The following is a 12,360-nucleotide window of genomic DNA, read 5'->3' on the forward strand; positions in this document are numbered from 1 at the left end:
AATATTTGCAAGATGCTGTGTATTCCAGCGCCTAGTTGATCTCAAGCTGTTCCTGTCTTTTACAGCAGATGAAAATTTTCACTTTTTTTTTTTTTTCAACATCTTGGCAGAGCTATTGTAGCTGAATAATAATCTAGGCTTGCGTTTCTAAATTATAAAAACATGTAGGAGCCTTGGGCACTGTACCTTCTGCCTGGGTGTAATAGCGGGAAGGATGGGGCTGAATGCAAGGGAGCTAATACAAATACATGGACACAAGCACCCACAAGTGCTCCTAGGAAAGATATATTAAACTTCAGGATGTTCAGTGAGATAATCTCCTCACTCACAGGTATGATACAATAAACAATATTTTAATTACAGAGAAACAGTAAATTAAAAAGAAAGACAAACCTTACCTGAAAGATAAAACAAGATAATGGTAACTAATTCCTGGTGAATAATAACACACTCCAAATTCTCAGTGTGGGTAACCATGTTAATTAACAATGGGGAGGTGTTTTGAGCGCCTCAACTGGAAAATGGATATGCCTCTGGGAAAGCCACTCCATAATCCTAAATGAAATAAATTTGTCAGAAGGGTTTGTGTGGAGGCATGGATGTTGGGATTGGAGCTGCAGCAAAACCTTCAGGCTGCTTGATGTCCATATTGCCGCATTCACGGATGGGCTGAGAAAATAGCTGGATGTTAGGTTATAAGCACAAGAAGTTTTTGAGGCCAGCTAGGAAATAGGGGGCACTTCTCAACTCTTTTTGCAGTGAAAAGAAAAACAAACAAAACGAATGAAAAAGACTAATTCTGCTGTAGTCCGAGACATTATATAAACTGGAAATAATCCCCAGATCGAAGCCAACTTCTCTTAAGGCATGCGTCTCCCACTGAAAAGTAGGCAAGGCTTCATAGGGCTGCACAGCTTGGGCGCATGCCACCTGCCCCTCTGGGGAGCTATCCTTGGACAGGAACTTGGGATTGTTTCTTGCTTTCAGTCATACTCACATATGAGCTGAGTGCTGGGCAGATAACGCAGGGGCAGTTCACCATTTGACTTACAGAAAAATGTGAGATGTTCTGGGAATTTAAATATTAAAAAGGAGATGCTGATGATTTTAGAAGATAGTTGGGTAGGGTCTTCTGGGATTATTACTTTGGACTTTTGATCTTCGGCTTCCATTCAGCTGAAGAAAACCAGACTTTCTGGCCTTGAAATTTTGGCCTTTGCAAATAATAATAATAATAATAAAATCCTCAGAGTTTTGGAATAATCTAATTTAAACTGTTGGTTTGGGTTTTTCTCTAGTCTGATCCTCTGGCCTTGCAAAATATCCACATCAAGATTTGTTACACTGCATGGCATTTTTTCTTGCTTAGATGTTACTGTTTATTATACCCTGTCATATTTTTACCTGACTTTTAAAGGGAATTTTGTGTTTTAAAGGGGTGTTTTTTTGTGTGTTTTTAAAGGGATGTGTTTTAATGGGAATTATTTTTCATTTTATGTGGGACATCAGGAAGCAACTCAAAATTAAACTTAGTTTTATATCCAAAGACAGGTTTGAAGTTTTTTTTTGTTGTTGTTGTTGTGCCTATGTTTTCTTCTGCAGGTTTTGTGTTGTAAAATATATGAAAATAAATAAACAAGTTACTAAATGGAAAGTGGATAGGGCACTACCCCCCTTCTCTACCACCAACTTCCCGTGAATATTAATTGGGTGCCATTCTTTGAGTATGTTTGATTGCTGGTGTAACACACTCGAAATGACACATTTCTCAGTAGGCAGGAAGCTAGTTGTCATGTCAACACTTGTGGTTTATTTGCATTTATTTGTGACAGGTTTTTATTCCTCCTCCCATTCCGTCACTCAGCAGCAGCAAATTATCCCCTTTTTGGATAGATAAGAATATCCAGGCGACTGTGTGGGAGAACATAGTGGTGGGAACGAGCTGCTAAAAATACAGCTCCTGACCCTTCCTCCTGGTTCTGCCCAATTTTAGTGCTACCTCGAAGAACAGGTCAAGGCTGCTGAGCTTTTTGGGTTGAATGACAATATGTAAGACCCTCTTGTTTTCTCAGGAGTTTCTTCCACCCACTGTAAAGATGCCTTAGATTCCACATTCAGGACCTAAACAGCAATTCTGGGTGAAGTCTGTGTATATCAGTTGATGAAAAGCCTTTAGTTATCCCAGCTGAGGATCTGACCCCTCTACTGCTGCTGGTATTTTATGCTGGGAGAAAGCACAGCCCTTCTGCTAGCCCAGTTATTTGGCACTGTCTCTACATCAGACATGTTCCACCATACACCATATGCATTAATTACCTCTAGATACTCTGAGCTGGCACTGGCAACTGTTACTGCTGCTTTAGCATCATCACTGGGCTATGTTTTCAGTGCAGGGCCAGATGTATGCAACTGCTCTGAATCAGCCATGTAGCTCTTACGAACCTGGAATTCCCAGTGTCTCTACCAGGTCTGCAGCCTTTAAACACAGGCTTTTAGTGGCACAGACATTTATCAGATTAACGTTTGGTTGATTTTTTTTTTTTTAATTCTTTTGACCTGCTTTGTGTTCTTTTTGCATTCTTCAGGTCTGTTGGTGGGACTAGGCAGTGGAAGGTGAACCTGCCAAACTTTGTGAATCTGTCTTTGAACGTGAGAAGGCAGTTAGCTGAGTGTCAGAGGATCTCAGTTGTGCCCCCACTGCTTTGCAGTTAAACCCATTTTGCTGTTTCTAAAGACACAGATGAAGGACAATGGCAGAGGTTATGGGATGGACAATCCTGTAAGAAATTTTGCTAGGCTAGTTGCACCCCCTTTCAACTTCTTTTATCCTTTTGGGTTAGTTCAGCAAGATTCTTGTTAATACGTGCAGTCATGGGAACTAAAACCACTGCACTAAGCTCACCTTAGTCATTACAAACTCACTGTTTTCATCCTGAATGGTATGTTCTCACCCTTTGTAGAAAAGTCAACAAGTGCTTGAAGCTAAGAAGCCTGTAAAAGTGCTGCATAGTAAAAGATATGACCCTTTTATCATTGCAGCCATCATTTTAGTTGTATTTTCATTTTCTCCCTAATTTGCAGTTTTCAGAAGAGCAATTGAAAGGCAGAGATGGCATATTTAGATTACATACATCCAGAGACACAATGCCGTGATTGTTCTGTTTCATGAGATCCTTTCTTAGCCTGAGTGAAATGACGCTTAATCCCCTGTAACCTCTGCCAGCTTGTTGGAGGTGAGCCTGTCTCTTCTTGCCCCTCTGAGCATCTGGCTATATATCTGCTTTCTCATCCAGGCCCCTCTATTGAAGCATCTTGACTACCTTATGTTGTCTTCACATTGTTCTCCCAGTCCTATTCCTTCTCTCAAGCAATGCCAAGGACTGGCAGGGCATCCCATTACTGTGAGGGTCTTCCTGTCCTCTCTCCAGACAGAAGCATTTTACACCTATTGCATGTAGCTACTGTTAGGACTCTTCAGCTAATCATGCTATTTCATGTCCATGGTGTTTTCCTACCTAGCTTATATATGGCTATAATAACTGTTAATTTGGTGATAAACTTATAATTTTCACAGCAGAATAAATTAAACTTAGTAGCGCTGGTTTGGACTTTTTCTCCTTGCATGCTACTCCCACAATAAAAAACAGATATCAGGATAGGGTATTTTAGGGGGAGAATGTAAATATAATACTCAGTAGGACAGTGGAATGGATAAATTCCACCCAGGTGGCTTTTGAAATCTTTTCTTCTCTGTATGGTATCATCATCGGTTTTCTGATGCATTTATGATCTGTACCCTCCACTTGTCAGAGGCATATCTGCACAATGGGAAAGGGAACAGTGGGTATGAAAGTGTGATGAATTCCTGACTCCAGTGAGCAGTTACAGTTTTAAAGGTCAGAAGTGGATCATGCAATAATGTCTAGCTAGTTGGAGATGAGATTAAGACTTCCCTTCAGAGACCCTCTTCTGAGCTGCTGATGACATTTTCAGACAAGGTTTCTACATGGGTATTTCTCATGTGTACATATTCTCCCATTACAGACACCCACTATTTGACCTGTCGGATCCAGGAGTGCTCAGAGACCAAAAGGACTGGGCCATTTTCACGCTCCATTGACATCAGCTCCCTTGTTGTTCAGGATGAATATATCTTCATCCAGGTATGTTGACTTGATGAGAACGTGACAAGAATTCTGCCTGCACAAGGTATTTGTTCTGGGGAAGAGAGAAGGCATATTCTTAGGACAAGTGTGTGGGACTGCAAACCGTAAGAGCAGGGAGTCTATATCCACCTACTGTAGATTGGCAATGCAGTCTGCGACAACATAATTGATCTCTGTTCCTCGCTTGTCTCATGTTGAATCTGATATATTTTAAGTTTGCTCATCGATAATCATGAGGGTCCATGTGTTTCACAGAAACTCTAACTTGCTATTGTTGTGTCTACTTTGAAATTGCAAAGAAGTTACTGTGAACTGAAAAGAACAGAGAAGAGCAAAGGAAAGGAGTGAGTGATCATTTTAACAAATGGAAGGTTTATGCTAATTTGACAGTCGAGTAATGCTAATGGATTGAACAAAGATTTGTAGTGGGAGGTAAAATAGCAGAGAGATTGGAAAAAAGATGTTACAGGACACCTTCAAGGTAGAAGATGGCTGTAAATTATCCAGCTAGTTGATGAGGGTTTTGTAGATGAGGAGGAAGTGGCAGAACTTAAACAAGAAACTTCAAGTTTTTGAGATTTTCTGAGAAAACATGGGCTGAATGATATGAGGCCATTTCTCCATATTTCATAACTATGGAGTTGTGAGAAGAATCATATGGTGTCTAAGAGAAATTCCCAAAGATGTGCCATTCAAGTGAAGACCATAATCTAGGCTGCAGTAATTCCAGGATGTAGAGAACTAGAGAACTCAGGAGACAGAGATCAGACGTGATGATGGTATCTAGATGTCCCCCTTGATGAGGAGTAGGAATAAGATGAGATGAAACTTTAATCCAGGTGGTAAAGGAAAGACACACGCTTCCTTTTTTGACTGGGTTAAGTAAAGCTCCTATTTTTTTTTAAATTGTAAATATCCAAATTGTAAATTCTGCACCATTTATTGTGAAATTATTCTTAAAAACAGAAGTTTAGGTGAGAAGGCTGATAATCTGTGCTGGGATAAGGTGAAGGACTGGATCCATATGACCTGGGAAGACTGCAATATAGAAAATGGATGCACATGAGTAGCATTGGCAGTCTCCTCCTCATGTGAGCAGGAGAGTGAGCTGCCCTGGAGAAGGCTGATTGTTATGGAAGCCACAGCCCCCCTCGTTCCCTCCATGACACCCAGCCTTCCACCACTTCTTTTGGCATCGGGGGGAGGCCTGCTGCTAGAATACACCGAGAGTGTAGCTGTTGCAGCTTAGTCATGATTTCACTAGAGGCAAAGGCAATCAATAAATGCTTTTACTCACCAAGGAGTATTTTTGAAAGACTTTGTTAATCTGGAGGTTTATATCTGGCTGAGGGCATTGTGGAGCATCCAGTTCTTTATGGTTAGCTTGAGGTCTCGCAGACATTCCTCATTCCATGGCTCTCACTTGTATTAAAAGAAGGCTGCTCTGTGTAGAAGCTTGAGCTTGCAGTGATGGCATCTGCCTGTGTGTGCACTCCTCTGACTTAAATTAGCAATGAGTGGAAACAATGGCTTCAAGTTAAAAAAAAAAAAAAGTTTGTATACAAACGCGTGTGTATATGTAATACTTCAAGTGACTTGAATGCCCTTGGCACTGTTTTATTTCAACGTTATGGGTATTCAGAGTGAAAATTATATACCCCCACTTCTTAAAAATTTTAAATGCACAAACTAAACATTTCTACTGGTTTGGGCAGGCAGGACACTCTCCCTTTCACAGCTTGCCTATTGCTTTTCCCTCTTTTTTGCATCCTACTTGTGGGAATGCAAAAAATGCCTGGAAACTGGGCATGAACTGAGCCCGTGTAGTTCTCAAGCAAGACGCAGACACTTCAGATTCACAGCACACCCCTTTCTGAGCTGAAGGTATGTTAAATCCACCGTGTCCAGCATGTGGTCGATGGGCTTTGCAGAGTGTTTGCATGGTATATATGTAGGAGTACTGATATGTCCTGGATGTATTAATCTCAGAAGTCATGTGATGTAGCTGCCTATTATGGGATGTGTCAGATTCACTGTGTGCAATATCTCATGCATATCATTCTGTCTGGATAATCTTGGGCAGAAATATGGGAGCCAGCTCTTCTGAATTTCAAATATTAGAGATGAATAAATAAATATCAAATTAAATGTTAAGAACCTGGTGAGGCTTAATAGCTGCATAAAAGATAGGTGCATGAGCTCCCATCTGTCTGTGCTGGAACAAATCAGAAGTAATGTTGTGGAGTAAAGAGGGTAGCTCATTTCTTTTAATGTTCATCATGAAAGCATTGGGTTTCTAGTCTAAACCAGTAGTCTGTGTTCCCCTAGAGTGGACAGATCAGAACCTTCAAGGGCAATTCATCTTCTCCTAGACACCTATTGCAGGATGAGAAAGGTCTCTCTCTGTATGTTCTTTTGTCTTTAACATTAGAAGGCACTTAAGTGTAGCTTAGAGAAGACCCATAACTTTCCAACAGCTATAATAAGGGAAGGTGAATCGCAATTATTGATATCAACATTTCAGATTATCTGTATGCAGCTATTCACCAGTGTATATCCATTCTAATCAAATTGATAAACAGGCCTGTAGTGTCAGATTCCAGGGAAGAATTAACCTATATAACTGTGCACTCAAAGCAGATGTGATGTTATGGTGCATAATGTGCAGGGGAAGGGAGAATATGGAAAATGTTATAGTGCCATTATAAATCAGCGCTTCCTTATGTGGAGTGTTGTTGTGCAGCACTTCTGAAAGGATCTTGCAGAATTACAATGCAAAGAAAGAAAAATAAGAATGATCCTATGCTCGAAAGAAACTTGCCTAAGAAGAGAAGTTGAAAAGACTGGGACTAGTAACCAGGCAAAGGAGATAAATAACAGCACAAAATGAAAAATATAAAAGGTAATGAAGAGGGAAGAAGTAGCTACTAAGAGATAACAGGAAGAATTCGTATGAATAGAATAGTAGGTGATCATTCTGAACTTATTGATTGACTTTCTATTTGATTGACGACTAGTTGTTGAAGGATGTCTAGCACAGCTGTAAGAGTGGGTAAGTCTGCATAAATTGATACATAAAGAGAAAATCGCGCCCTCTGTTATGTGTATAAGATTTCATTCAGTTCACAAGATTGCTCTTGTGTAGCCAGGAGCCAATATCAGCTCCTTCCTTCATAGTTAATATTTAAAATTCATGTGGCTTGCAAAGCAGATCACTTATTTGTGAGAAAATCTTGGAATATGATATTAAGTGTGAATTTATTTACTGTACACAAAAAGGAGCTAATTTTATGAAGGTGTACGAAATATTAGCTGCAACTTTGCCATTAAGGTCAATGTCAGTTATGTTCAATTATATAGCTGTGCACTAGTGAAGCCAGTAATTTAGAGCAGTACCACACCTGTCCCTATAAGTGCCTTTGAATACTTTCTACTGAATTCGTATCACTTTCTAAAGTCAGGTGCAGAGGTAACCTGAAACTGTGTACAAGATTTGACTTTCTGACAAACAGCTTACATTATAAGACGCAGGGGTCAGGAACTATCTTTTGTTTTGTATATGTATCTAGGCTCTTGATATTTTGGAGAATTTCTATGGTAAAAATAAATCACAGTGTTGTTCTGGAGAAAAGGTTTTTCAAGCAAGTCAAGTATCAGTATGAGTAATAGAATTGCTCAGGTTGCTGAAAAGAGACTAAAATGCAACACTTTAATGAATGTGGGGATTATTTTGCAGAAAATTGTTTTGAGTGAGAAGCATTGTTGGGAGCAGAAACTTCTTATTTTTCTCTAAGCAAGCAAATAATATCAATGCTACTTAGTTCTTTAAAGTAGCTATGAAAGAGCAGGAATGATCTATGTAAGTTTCCTTGCCAACAGATGAAAAAGTTCCACTGAAAATGCAAGAAAGCATGAGCAAATGTCATCGCTTATTGCACAGAGTGAAAAAGTCTGGACTGAATAATTCTCAGTACAGTGTTGCTTATTTGTGGTGGTCTAAGAGCTAATGGGGATATTAAAAAAACAGCAGTGCATTCACTGGGAATCAGCTTTGCTGTAAAACCCCATTTTTTGCAGAAAGCACATTCACGTGGGCAGTCCTGCAGCTGGCAGAGGGAGCTAATCATTGCTAAGTTAAAGTCATTCCCAATTGTGTGATGGTAATGTGGAGGTTATCTCAGGTGCAATAACTCAGTGGTTCTGTTGGGTGCCTGGAGTCCTGTGCTGGACAAGTCTGACAACCAGCGGGGACTGAGGACATTCCCAGCTCAGTGGTGCAACCCCAGGTAAGGACTGGATTTTCCCACATGTCAGGTGAGGGACAGTAACAAAGATGAAACTTTCCAGGTTGTGTGGCATGAAGATTGCTGGCAGTACTGCTGTTATAGTGCTAGTGGCCTAGGGATGTGAGTGAGATGAAGTTTACAAGGAGAGGTAGTATTTTTTTATGAGATCAGAACTGATAGAGTTAGAAAAGGCACAGATAAGTTTTTGAGCATACTCATGAGATCCTAAGGGACTTGAGCAAGGATTTGTTATGTGAAAAATACCTTCCCTCCCCTGAACTATAGAAGTAAGTCTCATAAAATATTTCTCCTCCCTATTAATCTTGTTGTGTTTTCCTTGTGTAAACTCTTCAGTGTGTGGCTTTCCTCCCAGCGGTCATACCAGTCTAGCTCAACATCCAGTTAACACTGTCCCTATTCCTCCCTGAAGTTTCTGTCTCTGTCAGTGCTCAGAGACCCTCAGGGTAACTTTGAACCATTTGATTTGGACTGGCTGTAAGTCAGTAGAGAGATGTGTGGATGGGCAATCAATACCTATCATGATTGTTTTTTATGTCTTTATTTTTCTCTGAGATGGTACAGGGAATCCATACCATCTGCAGCTGAAGTGGATCTGAAATGTAGCTCAGACTTTCAGCACTTTCCATGGCACTGGCAGAGCTCCTGGGCACAGCAGGCTCTTCTGAGATTTAGAAGAAGCTGATGCCTGGTTTGAATTTGGGGGTGATGCCTGTTTTCTCTAGAAGGCCAAACAAATGAATGCCTTTTGAGATGGACACTCTTAGGTCTGCCTTTAGGGCTAAAGGCTTGTGGTGTCACCTTGTAGGGACAAGAAACGACACCTGCAAGCCCTGGTTGAAAAAGGCCCTGTTCACTTCAGGATCTGCTCCATTTCCACTTTTAATGGGAAGTTGCTTGCACCATTAACCAGAGAGGTATGCTGAGAGGCATTTCATTATCGCTTCCCAAGGCCTTTAAAGAGGGAGAACATGGGGGCCTCTTCCCCTTTCCACTCCCATTACAAAATGTAACATAATTTATGAAGGTGTTTAACTGTAGGCTGAAATTCTTAAGAGGGTCTTGTGTTCCTGGTTCTCAGGTACCAAGGCATCGACATATTAATCACTGCTGTTGTCCCTTCCCTGGCTCCTTCTGCTATTTCCCCTCTTGGGAAGATTTCTTGGCAGCTTTCTATGTCATTTCATTTGTAGCTCAGCATCCTGGGAACCCCAGGAGCTGCACCACTCTCTCTTGACTCCTGATTCCTCTGGTGTAGGTTGTCATGGGACATATGAAGGTCCTGTTCTCAAAAAGCTAAGCTGCTCTGGTGGTTGCCTTTCTTCTGAGGATGACATAATGAAGGCAGAAGTGTGAGGTGAGCAGGGAAGAGAGGGTCTTGGCTGTTGTTAAAAGTCCTCCTGAATGAGATAGGATTGGCAGTGTGGATGCTAAGAAGCAGAGGATGGTGATCACTCACAGCTTGCACATGCAGCAGTGTGGGAGCAGCTGCAGTTATTCTAGACAGCAGGAATTCCATGTGGAAAGTGAAAAGTTTGTCAAAATGTCATCATCTGAAGTAATTTTACACTTAGAGTTTTGCTCACTTCAGAGAAGTGTACGGCAGGGCAGTATCTCAGCCTGCTCAGTAGGATGAGCGAGAACAAGCAAACCCAGAATTTCCCTAGATGTTCTTGTGTAGAGCAGCTAAGTGTAACTCTCACAATGCACATCTAAATAATTCCTCTGGCTCACGGGACCAACCGCTTTTGCCAAAAGCTATTGAAGCAATTCAGTCTTCTTTTGCATCAGAAAGTCCCCTTAAACACACTGATGTCAGCATTTGCCCATAATTACTTAATTACTGATAGCTTCTTAGGGCACCTATTATCAATAATATTACCTTTTCTGGATGCTTGGAATCTCATCAATGTGTGTCCAAAAATCTTAGTTGAAGTGATATGATGGAAAATGGCTTTTGTAAAAAATGCTGCTGCTGCTTTTTTTTTTTTTTTTTTAAAATCTGAATCAAATTCTATTTTTATCGAATTTGATATCTTTATGAGAACGTATTTTTTCCAGGCTCTGTAAAAAAGAAAAATATTCATTATTTATAGCTTTAGAACTGGGGTGGGAGCACATTTCATTTCTCTTTAAAGGTTTATGGAGAAAAAGAAGTTCCTAATTATTCTATAAGCTATATATATATGTTTGAGCTTAGCTCAGAGAAATAGTTTATTACTGTATTATTGCTTGTAACTGTGGTTATTTAGTCAAACTTAGAAGTGCCAACATTTAGTAGGACATGAGTGCATATTTCAAGTTTATCAAGTATTTCAAGCTGGGCTAAATGAGTGTGCTTTGCTGAATCGAATATAGTTGTCAGGTGGGTAGACATCAATCAGCAGCCACAGCTGAGATTATACCAATTCGTATGGATACTCAACTTCAGCTCTCAAGCTGTCGGTTTAATAACTTAAGTAGTAAACTTCCCCAAGAATAAAGAAAGGAAATTTATTTATTTATTTATTTATTTACTTTAATGTGAAACCTCGCAGTGAAATGAGATAGGGAAGAAATTAAACTTTGATTTCCCAGTCTAGAGCCTTCTCGTGATTTCTGTAGAAGCTAAATACACTATGTTCAAATATATATTTTTTTCCTCCATTTTTTAACTAGGAGCCAAAGGTCTTAACAGAAATCAATCTGTGCAATTTATTTTTAACTTCACCCTGCTTAGCTCCAATTGATTTTTATCTTTGCAATCGATGGTAGAGAGAACGGCTTGGCGGGACAATGGAGCACTCTCCAACTTGTAGGGTTTGGTCTTTGAGTCTTTTATTGAAGAAATCATTAAAAGCTTATTATGAAACTAATAGGATGAAGACGTTTAAATGATGAACATCATTACACCTGTTTAACTGGTGAATAATGCCTGCTACAGCTGATCTTCTCTTGCCCCTATTTAAAATGTCTCTTGCCCCTGTTCAGAATGCTGGACAGCTCTCCAGTGGGGGAAATTAATCCATACAGATGAAAGAAAGTGCAACCCAGGTGCTAGTTAAAAGTCTTCTTAAAGCAAGATAGGCAGTGAGTAGTTGGCTACTTTCCTATTCACTGCTGTGTGTTTTTTCATCCATTTCTAGCACTATTTCATCTTTTCTGTGCCAAATGTTATCAGAGTTGGAACATGAAGCTAAACATCTGTTGATAAAAATTGATTATCATTTTTTTTTTCCTTTATTTATTTATTTATTTACATTTATTTTGTTCCTAGGGCTTTTTGTACTGTACTTTTTTTTTATCGCTCTCTTCCCTTCTCACATCTTGTATGATTTATCAGCGGTGTCTGCATCTGGAGATGTAAAGGATTACCTTGGCAGGCTCATATGTTTCCTCTGAAATCCCTCACAAGATTTAAAGTGTATAATTATCCACCTCTCTTAAGTTGGTTTCTGTATGGGTAGCGTGCATTTGCAGCTCTAACATGGCTCGTGTTTTGGTGTAACTGTGCACGTTTTCTGCAGGAGTTGCTTTTAAAACAAATCTAGTATTTTCTCTCAAAATTACACCATCCTATTGCTTTGCCATCATAGCTCTGAGGGAAGTGAACAGGGACAGTAAAATAAATGCAGCTTTGTCTTAGCAAATTCTCAGTGATGGGTCTGACACTCTAAAATGTGGCATGCTTTCAAGGCCTACTGAATTTAGCAGGCAGCTTGAGGGTGCTTAGCTCGTGGAAGCAGTAATACACGTCTCTGCAGCATAGAGTTGTATCTCCTCACATTCAGATCATTGTCATTGTGTATTGCCTTAATGAATGTGCAAAAGGGATGACATTAACAAAAGCCACAGGGAGATAATTCAGGCTAGATGGTGTGGTTTATGTTTGGGCATTGGAGAACCTCAGT

General features: G+C 40.0%; 1 protein-coding gene across 4 annotated transcripts in view; it reads left to right on the forward strand.

The window, feature by feature from the left end:
- Positions 1–12,360, forward strand: part of SORCS3 (sortilin related VPS10 domain containing receptor 3) — a 379,882-nt gene that overhangs the window by 292,745 nt on the left and 74,777 nt on the right. For all 4 annotated transcript variants that reach the window (XM_040563972.1, XM_040563973.1, XM_040563974.1 and 1 more), the window contains one exon: positions 4,045–4,163. In XM_040563972.1, coding sequence (XP_040419906.1) covers positions 4,045–4,163 — 119 coding nt within the window. The remainder of the gene's footprint in view (positions 1–4,044; positions 4,164–12,360) is intronic.

Source organism: Cygnus olor, chromosome 7, assembly GCF_009769625.2.
Source record: "Cygnus olor isolate bCygOlo1 chromosome 7, bCygOlo1.pri.v2, whole genome shotgun sequence".
NCBI classification, from domain to species: Eukaryota; Metazoa; Chordata; class Aves; order Anseriformes; family Anatidae; genus Cygnus; species Cygnus olor.